This window comes from Gossypium hirsutum, chromosome A04, assembly GCF_007990345.1.
Source record: "Gossypium hirsutum isolate 1008001.06 chromosome A04, Gossypium_hirsutum_v2.1, whole genome shotgun sequence".
NCBI lineage: Eukaryota > Viridiplantae > Streptophyta > Magnoliopsida > Malvales > Malvaceae > Gossypium > Gossypium hirsutum.
The window spans coordinates 69387390-69412351 of NC_053427.1; the positions used below are offsets into that span (position 1 = coordinate 69387390).

Genomic DNA, 24962 nt, shown 5'->3' on the forward strand with positions numbered 1-24962 from the left:
AGTTTTACTCCTCCATTTACTTTCCCCCCAAAATTTTACTCCCCAAATTCCCAAAACTTTTTATTTTCCTCTAAATTTTTACTTCTCACCTTTTACCCCCAAATTAAAAATCAAAGTCATCCAAAAAATCCCTAAACCTAATAATAATTTTATTTATATCTACAATATATATTATTAAATTAAATTTCACATTTTATACTATTTACATTATTGAATTATTTGATCATATTGAATCTTTATAAATTTCTAAAAATTAAATTATTAATGATATAATAAAATATTCGTATTAAAATTTTATGTTATATCAATTTCACATTTTATATTTAAGATAGCTTTTATTAAAAATTCATATTTTTTATATTTAATATGTTTTTTAATTTTAAAATACTTAGTGACAAGAAAAATAGTTAAAACAACTAAACAACTAAAGAAGTAAACTTGTATATAAAATATTAATAAATAAATTATGAGATTAAAAGTTAATAATAAATTTAATTATAGTTGGTGATAATGGTTACAAAGAATTAAATATTTTTTTTAATTTAACTAGAAATTTCAAATTAAGTTAAAAGATATAATTCATCACCCTAATTTTTAATTTCATCACCCACCCCTGAAACACAAAACAATTGGCTCATAAACGTTCACTAAAGATTGAAAATACCTGCCTTTCAAATTCAATCCATACCAAAGAAAATATCCATGGAAGAGCAGCCAAGTGAACTCACCGCAACTGTAACCTCACTTCCTTAGCCAAGAATGAAGGATTTTGTTGTCATCCTTGGCAGTTCCTCCATTTCCAGCCCTCCAACTCCCACCAATCTCCACCACCATCACCGCCACCGCTCTTCAACCAAGAAAACCAACTCTTCTTTCCGCAAGCTTTCTCCTTCAAGAAAACAATGCCATCCTGTCTCTCCTTCAATCCCCACCGTCCACTCTCATCAACACCCTTACCCTCTCCTCTCCTCCACCGCCCGATGGAACCACGCTTCCCTCCGCGACTCCCCGCTCAAGTACTACGCCGACCTCGCTTCGAAGCTGGCGGAGGATGGCCGTCTCGAGGACTTTTCAATGACGGTGGAGATGGTCGTTGCTTCGGGGGTTAATGCTTCGCGTTTCGCATCTATGTTGAGTGTTGAGCTTGTTTCTAAAGGGATTGCTTCGAGTGTTCAAGAAGGGAAAGTTAAAAGTGTTGTTCAAGTGTTGAGGAAAGTTGAGAAGCTTGGGGTTGCTCCTCTGAAGTTGGTTAATGAGTCTGGTTTGGATTCGTTGAAAAGGGGGTTTCAAAGGATTTTGGGTTCTGGCGAAGTGGAGGAAGCTGTTGATTTGTTAGAGGCTCTAAGAGGTAACCTTTGACCAATGAGCATTTGCTGCTTTATTCTCATTAATACCCAAATGTAAATCATATCATAATTCCTTAGAAACAAACAAACAATTGTACTAGATGTCAGTGCTTGTATGCAATGAGTTTCTCATGCTTGGAAGATTTTAGGTGTGTGTTTAGTTACTTTGTGTTTTAGAGGTTCCTTGTATTGCTTGACAGATGTTTTATTGATTCAGATTTTCAATTCACAATCAAGGAACTAGTGAATCCATCATACATTGTCAAAATCTGTGTTGATAAACGAAACCCAAACCTGGCAATAAGGTATGAGTTCTTGCTTCCTTTTTGTTTGTTCTCTGTAGGTCTCAATTTTATCAAACTCTGTAGCTTCAATGAATTCAAAGGTGAACACTTTTTTACAATTTTTGATTGGCCTATTCTAATTCTTGGAATGTTTACATTTAAGGTATTCTTGCCTGCTGCCACATGCCCATATGTTGTTCTGTAGCATTATATGCGAATTTGGAAAGAAGAGGGATTTGGCATCAGCATTGACAGCATATGAAGCGTCCAAGAAGAACTTGAGTGGTCCTAATATGTATCTCTACCGTGCAATAATTGACACTTGTGGTCTTTGTGGTGATTACATGAAATCTAGAAATATTTACAAGGTATTTTCTCATCTGCCTTCTGAAATTCTATGAAATTTTCTTCCAACTGTTTCATTTGGTTGTGATTTCTGCCCTAAGTCCCACAAAAAGATTCTAACCATCCTCTGCTGCCCAAACTCCTATTGCAGCTAATGTGGTTGTAACTTGCTTGATTAAATATGCTTGCAGTTTGGAGAGTTTGATAATCATGGCTTTGGTTTAGATCTCGATGCCTTTACATGCAAAATCATCCCTTGTTTTGTCACATTTCTAAATTTTTATATTCCAATGAGATTTGGCTTACTTTTTGCATGAATTTTGCACCAGGACTTAGTCAATCAAAGGGTCACTCCAAATATATATGTATTCAACAGTCTCATGAACGTCAATGCTCATGATCTGGGATACACATTAGATCTTTACAAGGACATGCAAGTATGCCCATCTCCTTCTCTTTGCTTCTATGGTTAATCTTTCTCTTTTTCATCTTATGTATTGACCAACTGTTTTACTGAAGATACAATATAGATATAGTCATTTTTAATGGAAAGTGTTGATATATGTCTAATTGTTGTATATCTGATGATCTAGTGTCCAAAGTTGTGGCGGAGACTGGAGATGAACTTTCCCCATTTAAACATTCCATAGAACTACAGCATATGCAACTTTATGCTGCATATATATTAGCAAATATCATGTATTAAATTGTGTTTCTTTGTTCAGAATCTTGGTATCACAGCAGATATGGCATCGTATAACATCCTTTTAAAGGCGTGCTGTCTTGCTCACAGAGTTGATTTGGCCCAAGATATATACAATGAAGTAAAGGATCTGGAGTCAACAGAAGTGCTAAAGTTGGATGTCTTTACTTATTGCACAATCATTAAGGTACTTCTTGCTGCCTATGTTACTTGGATTCGAATGCACCTGTTGGATATGGGTATATGTTCGACACGGATATTTCAATTTTTCTAATTTTTTCGATGTATTTGGAGGGTTATATTCCCAAGCCCGTGTCTGAAAATGTGTTGGAAACGGGTACTAAAAGGAAAACGAAGGGTCAAAGCAGCATAGCTTCCTGCACTGTCCAAGAAACAGTTTCAATTTCTATAACCTGTTCAATGAACCTGTTATGATATATTCTTCTCTGACTAATGCATGCATAAAACTTTTAGATCTTTGCAGATGCAAGGTTATGGCAAATGGCACTGAAAATTAAAGAAGATATGCTCTCAGCTGGGGTTACCCCTAATACAGTTACATGGTCATCATTGATCAATGCATGTGCCCATGCGGGTCTAGTTGTGCAGGCATTTCAATTATTTGAAGAGATGATTCTCTCTGGATGTGAACCTAATTCACAATGCTGCAATGTTCTTCTACATGCTTGTGTTGAGGCTAGCCAGTATGACCGAGCTTTTCGCCTTTTCCGCTCCTGGACAGGAAGCCAGGAGGGTAATATAGATAGTATGTTAAGTACAAAACAAGTAAATAGCATATCTTCAGTTTCTACTACATCAAACTACATAACTACTTTGCATAATCCAAGTTCCGTAAAGAAGTTTTCTTTCAACCCTACTACAGCAACATATAATATTTTAATGAAGGCATGTGGTACTGACTACTATCATGCAAAAGCATTAATGAATGAGATGAAGTCTTTTGGCCTTTCACCTAATCATGTAAGCTGGACGATTTTGATCGATATATGTGGAGGTTCAGGCAATGTTGAAGGTGCAATTCAGGTTAGGTATCCTTTCATAAAGGAGTATATCCTATTTTGATCTTCCATTTTATGTTGCTTCTCAAACATTAGTACATTATTGCTTCAGGTTGTATCCTTAGGATCAAGACAAAACTTTGTTGCCGCGTGTTCATTCACAATGCCTATCATTGGCCTGAGTCTAGTATTTTCTGTTGAAAAAAGTTCTATGCAACTACTTACTTTCTCTGATGATGGCTTTTTTCTTTTCAGTGCAGATCTTGAAAACCATGCATGTGACTGGAATTAAACCGGATGTTGTTGCATACACAACAGCAATCAAGGTACAGGGCTGTGGTGAATATGTAATAAACTTGGTTATTCTATAATTGCAGCCTTGGACACACAGATGCACTTTTTCCCATCACATAATCTCAAATTGGTTGTTGTTGGATTTTGATATTTCATACTATTTTGTATCATAGGTTTGTGTGGAAAGCAAAAGGTTGAAGTTAGCTTTTTCGTTATTTGAAGAAATGAAGAGATATAGTGTTCAACCTAATTTGGTAAGTGATCTGTAACAATGCATATCAGTTATTCAATTTTTAGAAATTATTGAAAGAATGCGTAAATGTGAATCTGCAATGTGTCAACATATGAAATCACCTTGTATATAGCTGTAAACGGCTGTCAAAGAAGGTTTTTAGCAAAAAACTCAACTTCTTTTATGTTTCAAGCACTAAAATCATTCTTCTATAATGCTCAATAAAGAAATATGGAACTAGGCACTTCTGATTATTTTTAATACAGTTATGGTAAATCCATTTATTATACCTTGCGCCTTTTTTTACAGGTGACGTATAATACACTTTTAAGAGCCCGTAGCAAATATGGTTCCTTGCATGAAGTACAACAGTGCCTTGCTGTATATCAGGAAATGCGGAAAGCGGGGTATTTTTAGCATTTTCTCTGAATTCCTTATCTGCATGTGTAGGTGTTTAATTGCAGATTGCCTTGAGAACTCCCATGTTTCATAGGCAACATGATCATTATATGGTGCTTGCCGTTGATTTTCTCTTTGGACCTAATGGATTGTGGACTTCGTCAATTTTCATTAAACTTTTTGATATCATATAATGGAGTTTGAAGGGTTTTTAGAATGTTAGTCTAGGTCTAGGTTAAGCAAATATGGGTGTGTTGGACACAGGCGTTCTCAAATTTTTTTTAAAGTTTTCCATATATTTAGAGGATCTTTGAGGGTCATATATCCATAACTAAGTTCAAATATATGTCAGATGCAGGTGGTGGACCTGGGTATCCCAAATAGAAATGAAGAATAATACCGACATAGGTCTAGGTTGTGGCTTGGGTGAAGATGCATGTTTTTGAAAATTTCAAAATTATAACAAAAAATAGGGTACTTGATTCATCTGTTCCTTAATTCAATCAAATAAACAAAAAGTTCCTTTATTGGGCCTTTTACCTTTCTCTGATGAAGCTGTGGCATGGCATTATTCATCGCTGCTATACCAATATCCCTATGCAAAGCAATGATAAGATTCGGTCTTTAAGGGGTATCCATTGCAGGTACAAATCCAATGACATTTATCTCAAGGAACTCATTGAAGAATGGTGTGAAGGTGTAATAAACGAAAATAACCAGAAACAAGAAGGGTTAAGTTCCTGCAAAAGAACTGACCTAGAGAGACCTCACAGTCTACTGCTTGAAAAGATTGCAGTGCACCTGCAGATGAGCACGGCAGAAAGCCCAGCAGTTGACCTTCGTGGACTTACAAAGGTACAATTGATTACTGCTAAATGCTAATGCAAATTGAAGCATAATAAATGTGGATGTTCTGGGTAGAGTTAATATCATAGTTGGTCCCTATGCTTCAAGTAGTTCTTTAAGGATGTTCTTTTACTTGTAAGTGAGCAATGTGATAGCTGCAGTTCACTTGACTGAATCGAGTTCATAAGATTAATATCATTAAATGAAGATGATGACATGACATTCAAGTATTCAACCAATCACATAATGACATGTGATATAATATTTTCTGTGTCGTCATTGAAAATCCACTTGAGCTACACATTTGACATCCACATGTGACATACATTACCTAAATTCAGCAATAGACTGAAATTTATCAGAAACCATCTCCGCCATGTGTGTTTTCCACCTTAATGTCTCTGTGCTTTAAAACATCCATCATGTCTGCTCATTCTCATTCTCATTCTCCCATCACCCAATTTTTTTTTCTTTTTAATTTAAAACAAACACCCAAGAACTGAAGGAAAAAATGAAGCCCAAACGAAAAGTTCTTTTTGCTTTTTGTTTTTCTTTTGGAATTATTTTTTTGTCAGGCCTTTTCCATGATGTTACAAGTAGATGCCAACTGTGTAAATCAATATGATTTTTAGTGACAACATCATTAATATGGTGCCACACGTCACCATGTAATTGGTTGACTACTGGCTATGTCAAGTTTAGGAACTAGATTGACACTACTTGCATACCTCGCTAAAAAGGTTCTTAAGGTATAATAAAGACAAATCTGCTTGATTGAATCAATAGTCATCTTAAATAGTTGTTTTTTTGCCCTAAGCCATCTTAAATATTTTAGAGAACTTGAATCTTGAAGGAAATCGTTTTCATGATTTTGTATTTTACTGATAACTGATCTGATCTCTCATGAGAGTTTGTGTAATAACTATGGACAGGTTGAAGCTCGGATAGTTGTCCTTGCTGTTTTACGAATGATCAAAGAGAACTACGTCCAAGGTAGAAAATATTTTCACTTAAATGCTATAACCAATGGTTACAATATGTTTACCTTTTCAATCAGGCAGATTAACACTGCATATATGAATGCATCTGACATTTTGAACTTTGTGATGGTTGATTCACGTAAAGCTAAATACACGATTAAGTAGTGTATTTCAAAGTCATATTTTGATGCTTCTCACTAAATTCAATTGCAGGACATTCAGTAAGAGATGATATGTTGATAATCTTAGGAGTCAGTGAAAAGCGTGAGGAAGCAGCCAATGTAATATCTGGGGTGAAAGATGCAGCAATGAAACTTCTGCAGGATGAATTGGGGCTTGAGGTACTCTTGGTTGAACCTCAAGTTAAAAAGGACGGATGGGTAGATTTGCAGACTCCTGGTGCAAATACAGTTTTATTGGAAAAAGCTGGAAAGAGCAGTTTATCATCAAAGCCGTTATCTTCTACCAGGAGACCTGTGATTCTGCAAAGGTTAAAGGTTCTGAGGAAATCTTTGAACCAATGGCTCCAAAAAAGGACAGATGTTATCAGAAGGTGAGCTGTCTATATATAAAACTCAATTTTGTGCATTGTTTTTTATATAGTAATAAATATTTAAATATAGATATAGAAGAGAATAAGAGAGTGAACTGCAGGAGTGTCAAGATTAAAGATGAGGTCAACTGTATAGTTGTACTGACCATATTTAACTCGAATGTGATGAAATAAAATGGAGGTCATTTCATTTGTACCTACTGACTACTCTATTTCTCATGTATTAGTTCCGTTGTATATTCTCTTCCTCTCCTAAGCATTTTCTATATTATGAACAATTGTCGTCTTGAGAAAGATAATCGAGAAACAAAACAAAGTTGTATCAAAGAGGACATTGAGACTTGCTGCTGTTGTAACCTACAGTCCTAAACCTAAATGTGAATTATTTTAGGCTTTCAAATGCATATGATTTTTTTCAAATTTCCTGCATATAGAAATTGTGAAAGCTACCAACCCATACCAATCAACGAATAATTAGAAGTAAAATAACAACACATGAAATCCAACTATTACTATATTTAAGAAAAGTGAAAATTGAACAAATTTCCAAGTTCTCATACATAAACCTTAAACAACAAATTCCACATTCTGAGTTCTTACCTCTACTGCTCAAAGCCAATCCTGCTGCTGCAACTTCAATGGCAAATAAACCTCAGACAAGTATTGAAACCCAAACGAACTCAATGCCTGAATCTCCGCCTTCTGCTTAGTCTTCACCATCAAATTCAACTCCTCAACCCACCCAGGGTTCTTCTTCACAAAATCTTCCTCCAATAAATCTTTCCCAGTCTTAATATCCTGTTCTGTCATTGGCAACCTACATTGCTTCGGTATCTTATACTTATCCAAATCACTTGGCCTTATCCCCAACCACTTGATATCCGGGGTAGTCAAATTTGCACTGTCATAAGACATGTTTTTCGATCCACACCCGTACACAGACAAAATTTTCAATCCATACGGATCACTATCAACCAGTGCCAACACTGGAAGCTTCAACTCCATCTTCATTTTCTTCAAAAACAACCTTGTAGCCACATCCGGCTGCCCTTTTGCAGTCACAATTATACAAGGAAACCGATTGTAAAACCGATCTTCAGCTAATCTAATATAAGCTGCATCTTTTTCTACCAACAGAATAAACAATGCATCGCTCTGCATATCTCCGATCAATGTTAGGAGGAATTGCTTTTCCTCCCATTCCCATTTTAGTACAATCGATCATATCTCCGTTGTCACTAAAAATAAGTCTCCCAACGACCACTCCTTTTTCCGCAGCGATTACGTTGAGACTGGACCGAGTGCAGCCAAGCATACAGGAAACGTCGTCCAGAACAGCGTCGGATTGAACCTGGTCTTGGAAGAGCTTAACGTCTGTGTAGAAAAGGTCACGCTTGGTGACGTGAATATTTTTGAGACAGAGTTGGTGGACTAAAGAGAGGATCTTGGCGGTTATAGTGGTTTTGCGTACAGAGGAGATATGGGAGAAAGGGCGGACGGTGGATTTGTCTTTTAAGACGATGCGGTCAAGTTCGGGGACGTAGAGTTGGTTGGAGGAAGAACGGGAAGGGACGGTGAAGGAGAAGCCTTGGCCGGAGAGGATTTGGTGGGTGAGCTGGAGAACGAGGGATTCGATGGTGGATTGGACGGAGGAGAGTGAGAGGTCGGACACTTCCCGGCAGGTGGAGGAGAGGGCCAGGTCGGCTAGGGTTAAGGGTTTGGAAGTGGAAGAAGAGGAAGAGGAAGTGACGGATTTGAGGATTTGGAGGATCTGGGCATCCGATTTGAGAAGGTTCTTGAAAGGCTGGGATGCTGAATTGGAGTCAGAGTCGGCACGGCGGCGCTTCTTCTTGTCGGCCATGGAGATGGACTGTGGAGGGAAGATACTCAAGTAAAAGGCGGGAAATTGGGAATTGAGTGACAAAATAAATGCAAGGGCTAGCTAGTAGCTAGGGCTTGCTAGTCAGTTGTTTGTGAACGGAGAGAAGCGCATAAATTATGTAGTGTGGAGCTGGGAGTAAAAAACCTTCTGTATTTTCAATTTTAATATTTGAACAAATTTATCCCTCTAATAAAATCGAAGTAATTTATTTTTATTAATATTAAAAGTAAGTAATTAACGACAATTATTATGAAGTTAATGATTTACATTAATTATACATAATTTTAATTGATATAATAATAAATTTAACCTTTAATATTTATATATTTTGTCAATATGACCTTAGTTTTAAAAAAATTTAATAAATTTAATCTTAATTTTTACTGATTACACAAATATTGCTGGTTAAATTTATTAAATCAAAATCAAATTAATAGAATATATAAACTTTGAGGATTTAATTTATTATTATATTAATTAAAATTATATAAAATAATGAAAAACATTAACCTCGTGATAAATTATCTTTAGTTGCTCACTTTAAAAAATGACAAAGATTAAATTGCTCTAAATTTTTTGAGAAAGACCAATTTGTTGAATATCAAAATTGAGAAGAACTAAAAAGGTATTTTTACCGGAGTTGGGAGACTAAGTGTTCACGAAACGAGGCCGTTTTACCTTTGCAATGTAACTTGTGAATGTATAAAAAAGTTTCTTTTTTACATGGGCTGCTACTAAGACACTCCCATCTTGTTGCCCGACCTGCACAACATTCATGACCAAATTATTTAGAATAATTTTATATTCGAAAATCACGTCCCAATGTTTGGAATTGGATATAGAAGACATTAAGTTGCTAAGTGCTAGTACTTTATTTGGTAATTTTAGGTTTATAATGCCTTGTTAATGTGAATTTTTTTATAATCATGATTTTGATCTATTTAATTTAAACTAAACTAATATAATATTGTAATTGATAAATGATAATAATTATTATTATTATTAGTGAATGAGATGTTTCGATTCTTTAATATATTTTTCAAGTCACATCTTAACTATGTTGATTTATTATTATAAATTGAACCAAATCAACATTTGGTATATTATATTATATTTTAAATTTTATTTTTTTATAATAATTTTATTATTTATTTTTATCATTTTGGACCATAACAAATAAAACATTTAATAATAACAATGCTTTATTTTCTTTTTATTATCATTTTAATTAAAAGAAAATCTCTAACTTATCGCTCCTCCTTGATTTCAGCTTATTTATTTGAAAAGAGAGATATTACACTAGTTAACTAGAGTAATACATTCATTTATCAATAAAATAAAATACTATAAGATTTAGCTTTTATGCAACAATAACAAAACTTCTATGAGTATAATTTAGTAAAATGTGCTTTTAGATAATTTTACATTTCGTCAATCAAATAACAAAATCTTACATTCTAATCAACTAAACCAAGTAGGGTAATGTAGCATAGCCGATAACGTAGAAAGTAATCTTACATTTTGGTAATCCTATTATTAGATGTAATATTACATTTCGTGAATTAAATATCCCATTAGTATAATTTGTGCTTATTAAACGATAGTTCAGTCTAAAATATAAATTTCAACTTTTATCCAATCTTATTTATATTTGTAAATGATTGAGCTAAATCCTTTTAAGTTTCTTCATCATATTTTTAAATTTTTTTACAATTTTTTAATTTATATTTAATAATTTAATATGTTTTTCCTTTTATTAAAATTTTAAAATAAACAACCTCACACTTTTTTAATATTTACATAATAGTTTATAGATATTTGTTATTAAATTTTAATATAAATAACTCAATATATAAAAATAAAATAAAATAATTTATTACCCAATTAGAAAATAGACCAATCCAAGACGAGTTAGGGCTTTGATTATTGAAATTTAAGTCTAATTCATTTTTTTTTAAATATTGATATTTCTTGTTAAAATACAATCCGTACATTTGATACTATGAAATGGAATAAAATTATAATGAAATACTATTATGTGATAATAGAATAGAATAGATTTACAATAAAATAAAATGAGTATAACATTAGTTTGGTTGGGTTGAATAGAATCGGCATATTATTATAATATTGTAAAACAGGCAAGAAATATACTGAAATTGACACTTTTACCCTTAGCTTAAAATTAATGTTTTAATTACATTAATTTTTGGTGGAATTTATTTATATTATTAATATCATATAAAAACTTTAAAACTTTAAATTTATCAATAAAATAATTATAATTTTTAAATTTTTATAATTATAATAAATATAATATTTTTATGTAAAATAGCATTATCATTTTTGAATGAAATAAATAATATTTATTGATATTATTACATATTTAATTAAATTAATTATGATTAACTTTAAAAAGTTATTATATAGACTTTCTCACTTTTTCTTTCGCTCTCTCACGTAATTTCTTTCTAGCAACATTGTTTCTAGAAATCACTATTAAACCCAAAATTTGGCTAGCCTCGCAACCGCCATGGCCGACAATTAGCTTAGAATAGTCTTTAAATCTGTTTTGCCATCTTCAGTCGCTTCAAGGGTGACCATTGCAAGATATGTTCTTCTCCTTTATATTCTCTTCTGTTAGAATTTATAAAATAAATCTACAATATAACTTAATAAACCAGGATCTGTCATGTCAAATCATTAAGAATAAATCAAGAACAAAACTAAATGCGGAAGCGCACCTGAATCCATGGATTCCTTGAAACTTTCTAGGACTTGGGGATTTGATCTTCCAAATTAGCACACAAGAAATTCAGAGAATATCTGCTCTCTCTTTCCTAATGATGGGATATTAGAAAAGATATCTTGTGTATAATTTGGGGACCATAACCCTAATATTTATAACCTTAGCATATTAGTTCTAATCAAATTCTAATTAGCCCATCATTAATTAGAATTTGATTAGAAGAGTATCTACACATATTTGACCCGTACTTTATTTAATAATTAAAAGCCCAATAAAATTCTAGCCAAATTAGATCACTTTTAATTTGGGCTAAACTATCATGATAGTAAATAATAACATGTAATTATCTTTATTATATATGTGATGTCCAAATTTTCCAACAATCTCCCACTTGGACCACATATATATACTAATTACTTTATAATTACATGTCATTATATAACCTTATGAGCTCAAAATTTTACTATCATATCCAAAAGACATTCCGTATAATCTCGTCCATTAATTATGTTAACATAGAACCAAGGCAACTTTCATTACAAATATCGTAACTTAAATCCATCCATGATCACATATATTAACACAACCAAATGATATAGATCAAGTATGGATGTGTAGCATGGAAATTACATGCAATATGATCCAAACATGTCTATTTCCAACTGGTCCTCCTTAGTGAGATCAAATCTTACCAAAATCAGAGTGTGAATAAACCAAATAAACTTTATTTCTGCAGAAAATAAACTTATTATCTTTAAACTGAAATAACTGAAAATGTGTCTATAACATAAAAGCATTTAAAAATACAAACTCCCACTAAAACCAAATATCCTTTAAATGACATTACACCCATATGAGCAATGTGCTCTTATAAAATCTTAGGTGTAGTTCCTTAGTAAGCGGATCCGCAATAATGGAGTTTGTCCTAATATGCTTTATAAGCACTAACTACTCTGAACTTTTACTTTAACAACCAGGAACTTAAAGTCTATGTGTTTTGACTTTAATGTGTCCTGTTGCTATTGGAATAAAAGACTGCAATTTGTTTTCACAATTTGCACCTTAGTGACAAAATCTTGTATCCATAGTCCATCAAAATCGAAGTCTATATACCTGATGATCTCAAACTGATTAGACCTCCAATATGTGAGCATGTAATTTTTTGTTCTTTGAAAATACCTTATAACCCTCTTGGATGCTATCTAATGGTCCAAACCAGGGTTGCTTAAAATATCTGCCTAACATCCCAATAATGTATACAAGATTCCAATGTATACAAACCTGAACATACATTAGACTTTCCACTGCTAAAATGTAAAAAATCTAATGCATTTTTGTAATCTTAATATCATTCTTAGGGCATTAATTGAGGCTATACTTATTATTGACAAGCAGTATGTCATTAACATATAAAACCAAATATAAAACTTTAACATATAAAACCAAATATAAAACTTTACTCCCACTATACTTATGGTATAAACGATTATCAACAAAATTCATCTCTAAACCGAATGAGATAATCATTTGGTAAATTTTGTAATATTATTGACGAGAAGTCTACTTAAGCCCATAGATGAAGTTCTTTAATTTGTAAATCATTACTTTTGTATCATCAGAGACAAAGTTTTCTAATTGCACCATATAAATGTATGATCGATGTTACCATTGAGAAACCATTAACTTAATATTCATCTGATGTAGCTTAAAGTCAAAATATTCCACTAAAGCCATTATAACCCTTTCTCTAGTGGACCCTTTTAATGACATTCATTCTTGAGATTGTTGAGTTTGTTCTTCTGGAACAATTACCTCATCTTCAATAGGGAGTTGTTTAACATTGTCTTATTGAGGTTCTAGATTCACTTCTTAATCAATGATAGGTATGAGAGTCTAAACATCATCAAAAGTGATCGTAGGAACTGAGTTAGAATCCAATTCCTCCTCAAAAGCAATGTTTCTAACCTTATTTCTCCCCCCAAACTCAACATCCTCAAAGAATGTTGCAATTCTTGTCTGAAAAATATTCCTAATTGTGGGATCATAAAATTCATAGCCCTTAGATTGCTCAGAATTTCCTTAACCCTTAACTTTACAGACATCAAAAAAGTCATAAGTGATGTCATTTCAACCTTATCGTTCTTTTTAGCAAAATGTTTCTCAATTTCATCAAGGAAACCTTGGCCTGAGTAATCTTTTCAGATTCTGTGCCCTTAAAGGCTTCTAAAATGTTGTGCTTCATGATCATTAGACTCATGCAATTTAAACGATTCCACCTCTCAAAATCCCTTTTAACATAAGGGGTGCTTTCCGTAGTGAGAGGTGCGAGTAGTTCTTCCTTTAGTGCAAGGTCTATGTTCATATAGCCAAGCACTATAAGTGCCTTTTCCATTCATTGAAATTAGCCCCATTAAGTATGGGTATAGAATTTATATTAGCAGATATTGTGGCAGTAGAATATGAATTAGCTGAATATAGAACAAAAAATAAAATAAATAAAAATAAGCTCACATCAATATTCATAGTAAACAATAAATTCAGATAATGGCTAATCCCATCTCAAGATACCAAACACAACATTAATATCAAGTCTTTGGACAGTAATATTAACAGTAAGCGGTACTCTTGTTGTAGCAATCAAACATTGACAATAAACTATGTCAAACAATGAATTAATCTTTGGACTAACTTATTGCTCACATAAAATACCTTATAATTGTCACACATTTATCACCACAGATGTCGTTGTAATTCTGCCAAATATTAACTTACCTTTGGGTAAATTAATAAACGCATGAATCACAAAAACATATAATCATCTTAATATTTCAAATAAACTAATCTACACAAAAGAGGTCACTTTGGCGGCATTTTGTTTCAACTAATTTATTTAAAATATTAGACATCCTTAATTAAAAGCCAAAATCTGAATTTATTTGTTTCAAAATATTTACCTTAATTTCATCTTTCAATCAAATTAAAAGATAATAATAAATATTTATATATATACATATACATATATATATTTATCTCAAAACAACATACAATGATGTTGGCAAATATAATAATAGTTGAATAAATCATAAACCATAAACAACTTCACATAAGATTTCAAATTTAAACCAAAATAATTTGAATAAAGGTAAACATCATCTTAAGATATTAGACACTCCATTAATATTTCATCTTTGGACAAAATATTAATTTGTAAGTGATATCTTGGTGTAGTAATCAAATATTGACAATAAGAGCATGTCGAATAATAAATTTTCCTTTGGGCCAATTTATTACTCACATGTAAAACTGAATAACCGTCACATGTTTATCACCATAGTTGCACATGTAATATTATTAACCTTCACTTGGGCCAATTAACATAACTTAAGTTACATGCACACAAACTTTTATATTTTAAAACAAAATAATTTATACAAAAAAAATCATCACTTGGGTGACTTTTTGCTTCAATTAAGTTATTTTAAAATATATATAAACATACCAATATTCAAATTTAAATTTTCCCAATAGTCAAATGTCAAAACTATTTTTTTTGATTGCTTTATAGACTCTGAAATAACCCAAAATAAGTTTGTCTTAATAATGCAATAAAAAAAAACCGAAAACCTTAATTCTTTTTTTGACTACTTCCTCCTTTTTTTTTGTTCCAAAATCATATATCAAAACCAATCAGAAATAATGTAGTGGTTCAAAGCCAAATAATTAACAAGCACATGTATTCATAATTTTGGCATGGATGAAACACCAAAACAATTCACGCATATACACGTTTTCATAATCAAATAGAAAAACTTACCCTGAATTTACCATGTAAATCTAAAGTTGTATTTATAATTAAACAGATATTCACATAAATACTTAAAAATATTTTCAAGCCAATAAATCTCAAAAAACAAAATCATAATAGTTGGCATATCCCACAATTCATACAATAAACCATATCATCATAATTTAACCAAATATTTGGAATCATAAGATGCCAGATCTTAAGATTATATAACCAAATTTAAAACCAAAATATTTAAATATGTATATAGTTGACATGAATTTGCACCAAAGCACCCATAAAATTAAATATATAACCATAACAAAATAAAAATAAAAAAATTAACTTCAATGATATCCATCAAAACTTAATTTCACCAATTAAACTATAAAAGATATCTTATTGAATAATGGTTAAACGTCTGTTCACACAAACTATAATCATGCATTAATCTTCAAAATCATTTATATGCATATAATATATATACACACAAAAATATAAAAATAATACTGGCTTGCCTTACATATTTTATGTAAACTCAAATTTATATTCATGACTAAAAACATTATCATGAAAGTTCTTTATATGCACAAATACTTAAAAAAAAATTCCATAACCACAAATTATAAGAAGAATCCCAAATTATATAAAAGTCTTTATATGGGCAACTACATATGAAAATTCATAGCCACCATATTTAAAATAATCCCAAATATTTTAATTTTAGTCAGATTCCATAAAGACTAAAACTTACATAAAATAATTATAAAAGAAACCAAAAGTAATCATTCGTATATATGAATTGAATTCAATGGTGAATATAATTCATCATAAATAAAGATAAAGGATGATGATTCCATATATGTTCAACTACAAACAGAAAATTTAAAATAAATAGTGCGAAAAAAATATATCTTACCAACATTCATTTATTCGATTATCAAGTGAATTAACTTTTAAAACTAATTATACAACTCAATTGAAATTCTTCAATTGTAAAAAAGTTGTAAGTCAGTAATTTTAAATTAATAATGACTTTAACCAAAAATTATAAAATAATTGTGTGAAAAGAAGATAAAGAAATCTCACAAATCAATTTTTATCAAATAAATAAATGAACATTAATCTTTCGAATAGCATATGCAAATATTAAACTAGATTATATTTATAAAATCATAAAACTTTATTTAAAGAATCAAAATCCAAAAATTTATCAGGAATCTCAAAGATTCAACATAATATATAATTAAAATATAAAATCCATAAAATTTCATGAATCAATTATTCAAATGAAGAACCTGAATCAATTCCCAATGATTCGATATGACGAGGCTCTGATACCACTTGTTAGAATTTATAAAATAAATCTACAATATAACTTAATAAACCAGGATCTGTCATGTCAAATCATTAAGAATAAATCAAGAACAAAACTAGATGCGGAAGCGCACCTGAATCCATGGATTCCTTGAAACTTTCTGGGATTTGGGGATTTGATCTTCCAAATTAGCACACAAGAAATTCAGAGAATATCTGCTCTCTCTTTCCTAATGATGGGATATTAAAAAAGATATCTTGTGTATAATTTGGGGACCATAACCCTAATATTTATAACCTTAGCATATTAGTTCTAATCAAATTCTAATTAGCCCATCATTAATTAGAATTTGATTAGAAGAGTATCTACACATATTTGACCCGTACTTTCTTTAATAATTAAAAGCCCAATAAAATTCTAGCCAAATTAGATCACTTTTAATTTGGGCTAAACTATCATGATAGTAAATAGTAACATGTAATTATCTTTATTATATATGTGATGTCTAAATTTTCCAACATCTTCCTCATTGCTAGGTTTGAAGCCCAAAACCCTAAAACTTCTTTTCTCTCTCTAGAAAACCTTGTTTTCTTTATCCTATTTTCTTCTTTCTTTTTTTTTTGGTTAGGTTTTTGTTGTATTGCTTCATACATGGCATGGGGGAGTCAAAAAATAGTGAGATTTGTTTAAAATATTTAAGGGTTAAAAAGTAAAAAAACAAAAAAAATCAATGAAGTAAGCAATGATCTATTCAGGGGCGAAGCTAGAACAAATTTTTAAGGGGGCCGAATGAAATTTTAATTTTTTATAGTCTATATTTTTATAATTTTTAAGGGATTAAATCAAATTTTTATAATTTTAGGGAGCTAAAGTATAATTTTTTCTTAATTTAAATTTTTTAAAAAAATTTTACCATTACCTGCCAGCCCCCTAAATCTGCCCTTGGATCTATTCTTGAGGTGGGTGTTGAATCCCCACAACAGGTAAAGGCAAAATAAAAGTGTAATAGCCATTGTGTTGAATAGCTGGTCTGGTGAACCAAAATATTAGGTACAAGTATAAATGACATTTATGACGACCTATTATCTAAAATATCAGTGATAGTCATTCACAATTGTTGGATTTGATCTAAAGAATTTGAGCCATCCAATGGTAATGTTATATAATTATAATAAAATATTTGATAACCAGATTCAGAATCTAACTCGAGAATCGATTCGATGGTCAGACCCAGAATACAAATAATCTCAAACACTCTATTTGGAGGGTCAATTCTATTTTTCGAACTAGAACGCTATTTCCCTTTCCATCTTGACCTTCGTTGATATTGTGTATTAACAGATAAAGACCGATATTATCTATCAAGCATCGAAAGTTATACGTAATTCTTCAATCTAAAAGTGATCATCTAACAACTTTGTACCCATTTTTGCTCGCATGATGTACTTGTCAAATGGCCTTCTCGATGGCATCCTTTAAGTACAAGTTGTCTTCCATTTTTATACTCAATTTGCCTTTTTTAAGGGGTCAATCTCATACTTGGTGGGAAAGGTCCTAAAATATCACTGCACCATACTTCGTCCAATATTTGCTTGTGCCAAGCATTGAGTGTAGTATAATTACTAAACGTGGCGTATACTCCCCTTTCATTTTCTTACCTTATGTTGGATTTTTCGTGATTAGTATCATTGAGCAAGGAGGCGTTGGTAACTCTATTGCCTCTCATGTTTTGTTTGCCATCAGGGTGGTGCATTATGTATGATGTGGAGGCATTCCTAGAGGGCCATTTATAGGCTCATTCGCTTCCGTATCCTTCATGTTGTAAGGGTCCTCTTGAAGCCTGGGTGGTGAAGTTCTCCCATAATTATCTTTGCCTAGGGACTTAGATTAGAGTTAAAATAAAGTCTTAGAATGTGAGCTAGGAGTGAGGATAGGCTATGGTTTGATGAAAAACACAAAACTACAAGGACTAAAATTGCAATTTATCTCAAAAATAGTTGAAGGGCTAATGTAGTAATTCCATTTCTTTTTTTTTCCTTTCCCGTCCGATGCTTTGTGGCCCCACCAATTTAATATACCTTTATATTTTTCTTTCCCATTTTCCACGCTTTTTTCTTTTAACTTTTTCCCTTATTTCTTCCTCTTCCGCGCCATTACCTTTATTTTATTTTCTTTTCTCTTTTCCTCTATTCCTCTTTTCTTATTCTCCTCTCTTTCTCAACCCTAGCCGCCGCAATCCTGCGCCGCCACCAATCGGAAAAGCCACCAAACGATCTGCCTTTCCTCTTTCTTTTAATCCACCGCGCCATATCTTTTCAGAACCCACTTGAAAGCCATTAAAACATCAAATCGACTTCGACTTTCTCTTGCCCCGATCTACCGCCTCCGCCGTCAGATCGACACGGGATATCAGGGGAAGCTTCCCTTTCCTAAGATATAACCTCTCAAATATGTTCTCTCTTCCTCTTTTTCTTTTCTGCTGATTTTTTCTGCTGTAATGGTTGTGAAATGATGATTGAGCAGTGTTGGTGAAGGAGGTGGCTATGGTTTAGAGAGGGGCGGAGAGTGATCTTGATGGTGGGCGGTTGGGGGCCTCGGTAGTTATGAGATGGTGTAGGTTCTGGGTAGTGAAATTGCGGTGGAGATGGGGAAGATGATGGGTACGGTGGGGGGGGGGGGTTGGGCGGCTTTGACTTTGACTCAGTGAGGATAAGTGATGGCAAAAATGTTGAGGTTTATGGTTAGTTAATTTATCGATGTGTATGTAGGATAATTTGACGTAGGCTTGCAGCTGGCCGAGCTGGCTGGCTCTAGTATAGCCAGGCAGTAAGTTATCACAGCTGCATAAATCAAACTGGGGCGCCTAACCAGCTTTTGACTGTGATAGTTTAAGCAGTCCAAGATAGATTGTCCCCGTACATATACTATACATGTCATTGTTTAATTATGCTTCTCTTAGGGCAAACGGTTAATTTCAATACTCATATCCCCTCTCTTTGTTGGAGTTTATGAAAGAGGTTAACGTCTGCTTCGGTCCTTTTTTTTAATCAATATGTTTTCTTGTTAAAAATTCTAGTTATTGCAATTTTTTTGTCCATGAAGCATTGCTGGCAGGAAATGGCGCAACTTCATCGAAACCAATCGACAGCTTGTTGAAGAGTAGGATAACAAGGACACCACTGTCCAATCTATTAAAACGAGCAACCGGATAACACGTTAATAGCATCGATGTCTATTAACAACATTGAACTTAAGATTCATAAATATGGTAAAGACTTGAAGTACAAGAATTGAGTACCAGTAAATATGATATAAGGATACAAAACATCCTAAGCTTACTTGAAGGATGCCTTCGGCGTCTAAACACCCCCGGTCGCCTTCACAGTTCTTCAATCCGGCGACTACATTGTGAACATGTTATGTAAGTACCCATCATTTTGGCAATTCAATGTTGAGACAAAGCAATAATTGAATTGTCTTTCCATTTCCGGGAACGCATTGGGGCGGTAATCTCGAACCGCCCAAGCCAGCAAATTGTAAGCTAAGAAGATCAAGCCATAGGCATATCTAGCCATCCAAGGAGCGGAGCTATTTTTGAACTGACCAAAACAGGAACCATCCTCGAACCTACATGCCTTTCATTTTGTTGCTTGTTGAACCACTTTCCATTTCCCTTTTGGACCCTCCAACAGTACCTTCCATTCTCCATCACATCACAGGTTTTGATATGTTCCAAGTAAGTAGAAAAAAAAAGAGAAGAAAGTAGGGGTGTGTAAATTTTCTGGTAAAATCAAATTAATTTGGTTAACCGATCGAATTTGGTTATTGGTTGGTTAACTGAATTAATTCAGTTGGAGTTAGTTAATAGTTTTTTGGAAGTTCAGTTAACGGTTAATTTGGTTCGAAATCAATCATTTAATCGAACTTAAATAATATTATAATATATAAGTATTCAGTTGGGAGTCGGTCAGGGGTCAGTCTGTTCGGTTAATTTTTTGGAAGTATAAATTAGTTGGTCGGTTAATTCAATTAATTTTTTATATGTTTTATACTTGTTTTAACTAAAAATAAAAAAAAATTTTTGGTTAATTTGGTTAATCGACCAAATTTATCGAAAAAGTTTGAGTCGATTAATTTTTTGAAAAAATTCAGTTTGATTAATGTTTTAAAAATAATCGATTAATTTAATTAATAGTAATTCTGATCAGTTAACTAATCAATTAACTGATTCAACACCTTTAGAAGAAAGTAGATCCCCAGTTCACAGCCAAATGGAAAGCTTGTTTAAAAAAAAAAACACCATCAAATAACAGTAAAATTAACATAGCTGTAAATAATAATTGTTTTGTCATAGGGGATACATGATACCGTTGCCGAAATGTCAAAAGGTGGGGAGTTATTGATAATCGTGCTTTCCTAAGAAAATTGGTTTTGTTGATAGGGTTTTGACTATGGGTAAATTACGTTATGTAATTATTAGTATTTTTATTCAATTATTTAATTTTATTTTTTTACGAGTTAGCTAATAATGGTAATTTATAAATTTGGCATAATAGTAACTTTAATTGTCAACATTTATAAATGGTGTTAATTTAGTATTCATTTTTTTAAAAAATTAACCTCAACATTTATATATTATGTAATTTGATTTTTCTTTTTTTAATTTTATTTTTCTTTATGACATTGAGGTTAATTTTAAAAGAAAAAATAGAAATTATTATCTTAGATTTTAAGGTGTTCTCAATTTTTGTATAGTTTCAATCAAACTTAGTTAATAATTTTTCTTTTAGTTGTTTAGGTGAAAGGGTTACAAAGAAAAGTAAAACTGCAAAAAAAAAATCAAATTATAGTGTATAAATGTTAAAGGTTAAAGTTGATATTATGTCAATCTTCAAAGTTGCCATTGTTAGACAAATTAAGTAGTTAGGTGACAAAAGAATACTGATAGTTGGATGACTACCCTTTGATTATTTAGATTTATAGTAAAGCTTACAAAAAGTGAAAAGTTTAATGGGATTATAATGGTATAATTCTAGTTATAGTCTCTCTACTATGGGGTAAAAGTGTAACACCTTTAAAACAGAAGATTGATAGATGCAAAAAAAAAAAGTTCAATTAAGAAGTATGTCGTGATATGTTAATTTAAGGTAGGGACTACATTGTAAAGATGTGAATGTTTTGTGACTCAAGTGTAAATATTCAAAATTCGTGGGGCAAAGTATAAATATTGAAAAGTTGAAGGAACAGTAGTGAAAATGTCCCAAGGGTGGAAAGGACTAAATAGAAATAAATTGGTGAATAAAGATCAAACGAATAAAAAGAGAAATTATAGGGATTAAGTTGTAATTTTTCCAAAAGTAGGAAATAACTTAAAAGTGAATATTGAAAAATCACAATTTCGCAATCAAGATAATTATTATGTTATTAATTAAGGAAGGAAGGTGTTGAAAGATGATTGGTTTGATTATTTTAATATTAAATTATTTTAGATTATTTTATTAATTAAATAGTTGGATATTTGGAGAGAAAGATGTAGAATTTTCCATAATCTTTCTTCGATTCTCATGCAATCTCCCTTTTCATGAAAGTAAAGTTTTTATTCATTTACAAATTACTCCATTTCCACCATAATCATCAAATACAAGCTAGACACCACCAATTTCCATAAAAATCCTATAACACCATTATACTCAACTCGATCGTCAGTTTGAGCTACAAGATGCCACATTCATTATCGAAGAAACTGCAATTTATAACATTAAATTCTTCAATCAATATACATTCAATTACAAGTACATAATGTGTATTAACAATATATAATAATTTCTGAGTCTTATACAAGCTTACGAAAGCTCGTTTGCTAACCCGAGGTCGATATGGACCAAAATGTAAAGAATAAAAGTTTCGAGCCGACGTCATGACTTTGGGGTTCCTCATCGCGACGTGACTCTGGCTTGGGCTCATCATGACCTCGAAGCTATGATGTTGCCGCAAATACCCTGCTTTGTTCCTTGTCGCAATGTGACAATTTTTTACTTCTAAATTCAACTTGTTACAAGTTAAAAGGGACCTAAAATCAGTTATATACATTCCCATGTAACCAATTCATAAACCTACCAAATGATTCCAAGTGAAAAATACACTAAATAGTAATATTCTAAACATCAACTATTTAATCTAACTTCAACCATTCATATATCCATAACTAACTAAAATTCTTTCAAGTGCATAACCATTAATCTTAGACCTAAAACCAAATAATTGAACACATCCAAACACAAATTCAAATCATTAGCAAAAGATCATATCATATACAACTTAAACATTTGAGACGTTTAGCCAAAAGTCTCTAAGTACATGCCAAAAGACCAAAATGAACCACTCCATACAAACTTTGTTGGGTTGGAAATGATTGTTTGGATGCTGACTTCAAGTCTCGGGGCTTCGAGAAACACCTGAACCTGCACAAGGAGAAAATAAACTGTACGCTGAACAATAAGGCCTAATGGTACATTTATAATTCAAGACATAAATATATAATTTAACATTAAGAATATGGTTTAGCACAATTCATGCATTTATGTTATCAATATTTAACCAAATCATATACCAAATTTTCAATCATGTTTCACTATCAATCTACATGTATAAACATACGAATTTGTTATCAACCAACTTACTCAATAGTGCACATATATGTTCAGTTCTAACTTGTTCACTATTTATCAATCATACAATACATTTATATAACCATGCCATTCAATTTGGTTCCGGGGTCTTCGGGTTCATTCCTATATGCTTCGGCCCCTAGGCTCGTTTTCGATTATTTGCATAATAAGATACATACTTTATTGATTTCAATTCATATATGAATTTATTTATTTCTAAAGTATCATGCCAATTCATTTAGATATAACTTATCAAGTTTATTATCAATAGACCCTATTAACCTAACTCAGAGTTGAACGAATACACGAATCGTCCAACCAACACACCAGACTGGCACCGATGTGCATTATCATATAAATCAAAATAAAGGAAATCGGAACGTAAAGTGCATATTGGAGCACAAAGCGCATACTGGCACACGAAGTGCATCCTGACATGTAAGCACTTAAACCCGTACATAATCCAATCCTATGGCATGCCAACTATATTCGACTCAGCCCAACTAGTTAATAGGGTATCAACATTCAATTTCCTTTTTACAAATTGGTACACATACCATTTCTCAATCAATCTTACTACCATGATCCATTTTATTAACATGTCACATAGTACATATCATTCAACACATATTTTCACCTATTTGATAACACATATCATATTATAAACAATTCAAGCTATTTTACATTTTATTCACTTTAGTCTTTTATTTCGACAATCCAAATTTAACTCAATCCAATAGTTCAATTTATCACTACATACTCACCTTGAAATTCCCAAATGTAGATAAAATGAAAATGCAATAAATTAAAATGGCCTTAAATTATAAATGTACAAACCAAGGTTTTGTGCATCACTCGTTGACGATTTTCATCTTTCCTTCCATCTCAACGATTCGATGTTGTAGTTAGCTATGAATAATCATAAATCATATCACATTATCAAATTCCAGTCGAATCAAAATCAAACACCAAATTTCACATATTTTTCAAATTATTCAATTTAGTCCTTAAAATGGGGACAAGCATAACTTTCAGTTTATGCCTTTGGATTAGAATCCAATTTCACCATAACTCATTAGGGACTTAATATTTTCTATCCCTACCAACATTTCATGATATTTTTGAATTTTATTCAATTTGGTCTTGATCTGCTGTAGTTTGATTTGTCAAATTAGACTTCCCCGTTATACTTAAGGAGCTTTTTTTAGTAAATTATTGTATTTTTTTTAGTTTACTGTAGTTTTTAGATTTTCTATTTAGCAAGTATTTAATGTGTTTTTGTACTCATTTTGAGACCCAATTTTGCTAAATGTTCCATTTGGACCTTAATAATTGATTGAGTGTTGTAGGAATTCAACGACGGTCAATTTTGAGCGAAAACATCACCAAGGAGGAGGGTATCGCGATATCAAAGCATGAGTATCACGATATCTTTAATAAACCTGAAATGAAGAAAAGAATGAAAACAACCTACAATGGTACTGTGATATCCACATTCGATATCGCAATACCCAGCCTATCAAGGGAACTCCCCATTACAAAACTGTCATCGATATTGCG

At 32.1% G+C, this 24962-nt stretch overlaps 1 protein-coding gene and 1 pseudogene across 1 annotated transcript; one reads left to right on the top strand and one right to left on the bottom strand.

Moving 5' to 3' along the window:
• Nucleotides 1–581: 581 nt before the first annotated feature.
• LOC107948338 (pentatricopeptide repeat-containing protein At5g02830, chloroplastic) lies at nucleotides 582–7197 on the top strand. Its single transcript, XM_016882842.2, has 12 exons — nucleotides 582–1348; nucleotides 1564–1651; nucleotides 1794–1998; nucleotides 2305–2412; nucleotides 2701–2865; nucleotides 3153–3722; nucleotides 3958–4023; nucleotides 4165–4245; nucleotides 4533–4630; nucleotides 5267–5477; nucleotides 6401–6461; nucleotides 6662–7197. Exons 1-12 carry the CDS (start codon nucleotides 760–762, stop codon nucleotides 7003–7005), a joined length of 2586 nt encoding a protein of 861 aa, XP_016738331.2. The 5' UTR covers nucleotides 582–759; the 3' UTR covers nucleotides 7006–7197.
• Nucleotides 7198–7499: 302 nt separating this feature from the next.
• On the bottom strand, nucleotides 7500–9006 carry LOC107948339 (DNA topoisomerase 6 subunit A-like; annotated as a pseudogene).
• Between the last annotated feature and the right edge of the window lie 15956 nt (nucleotides 9007–24962).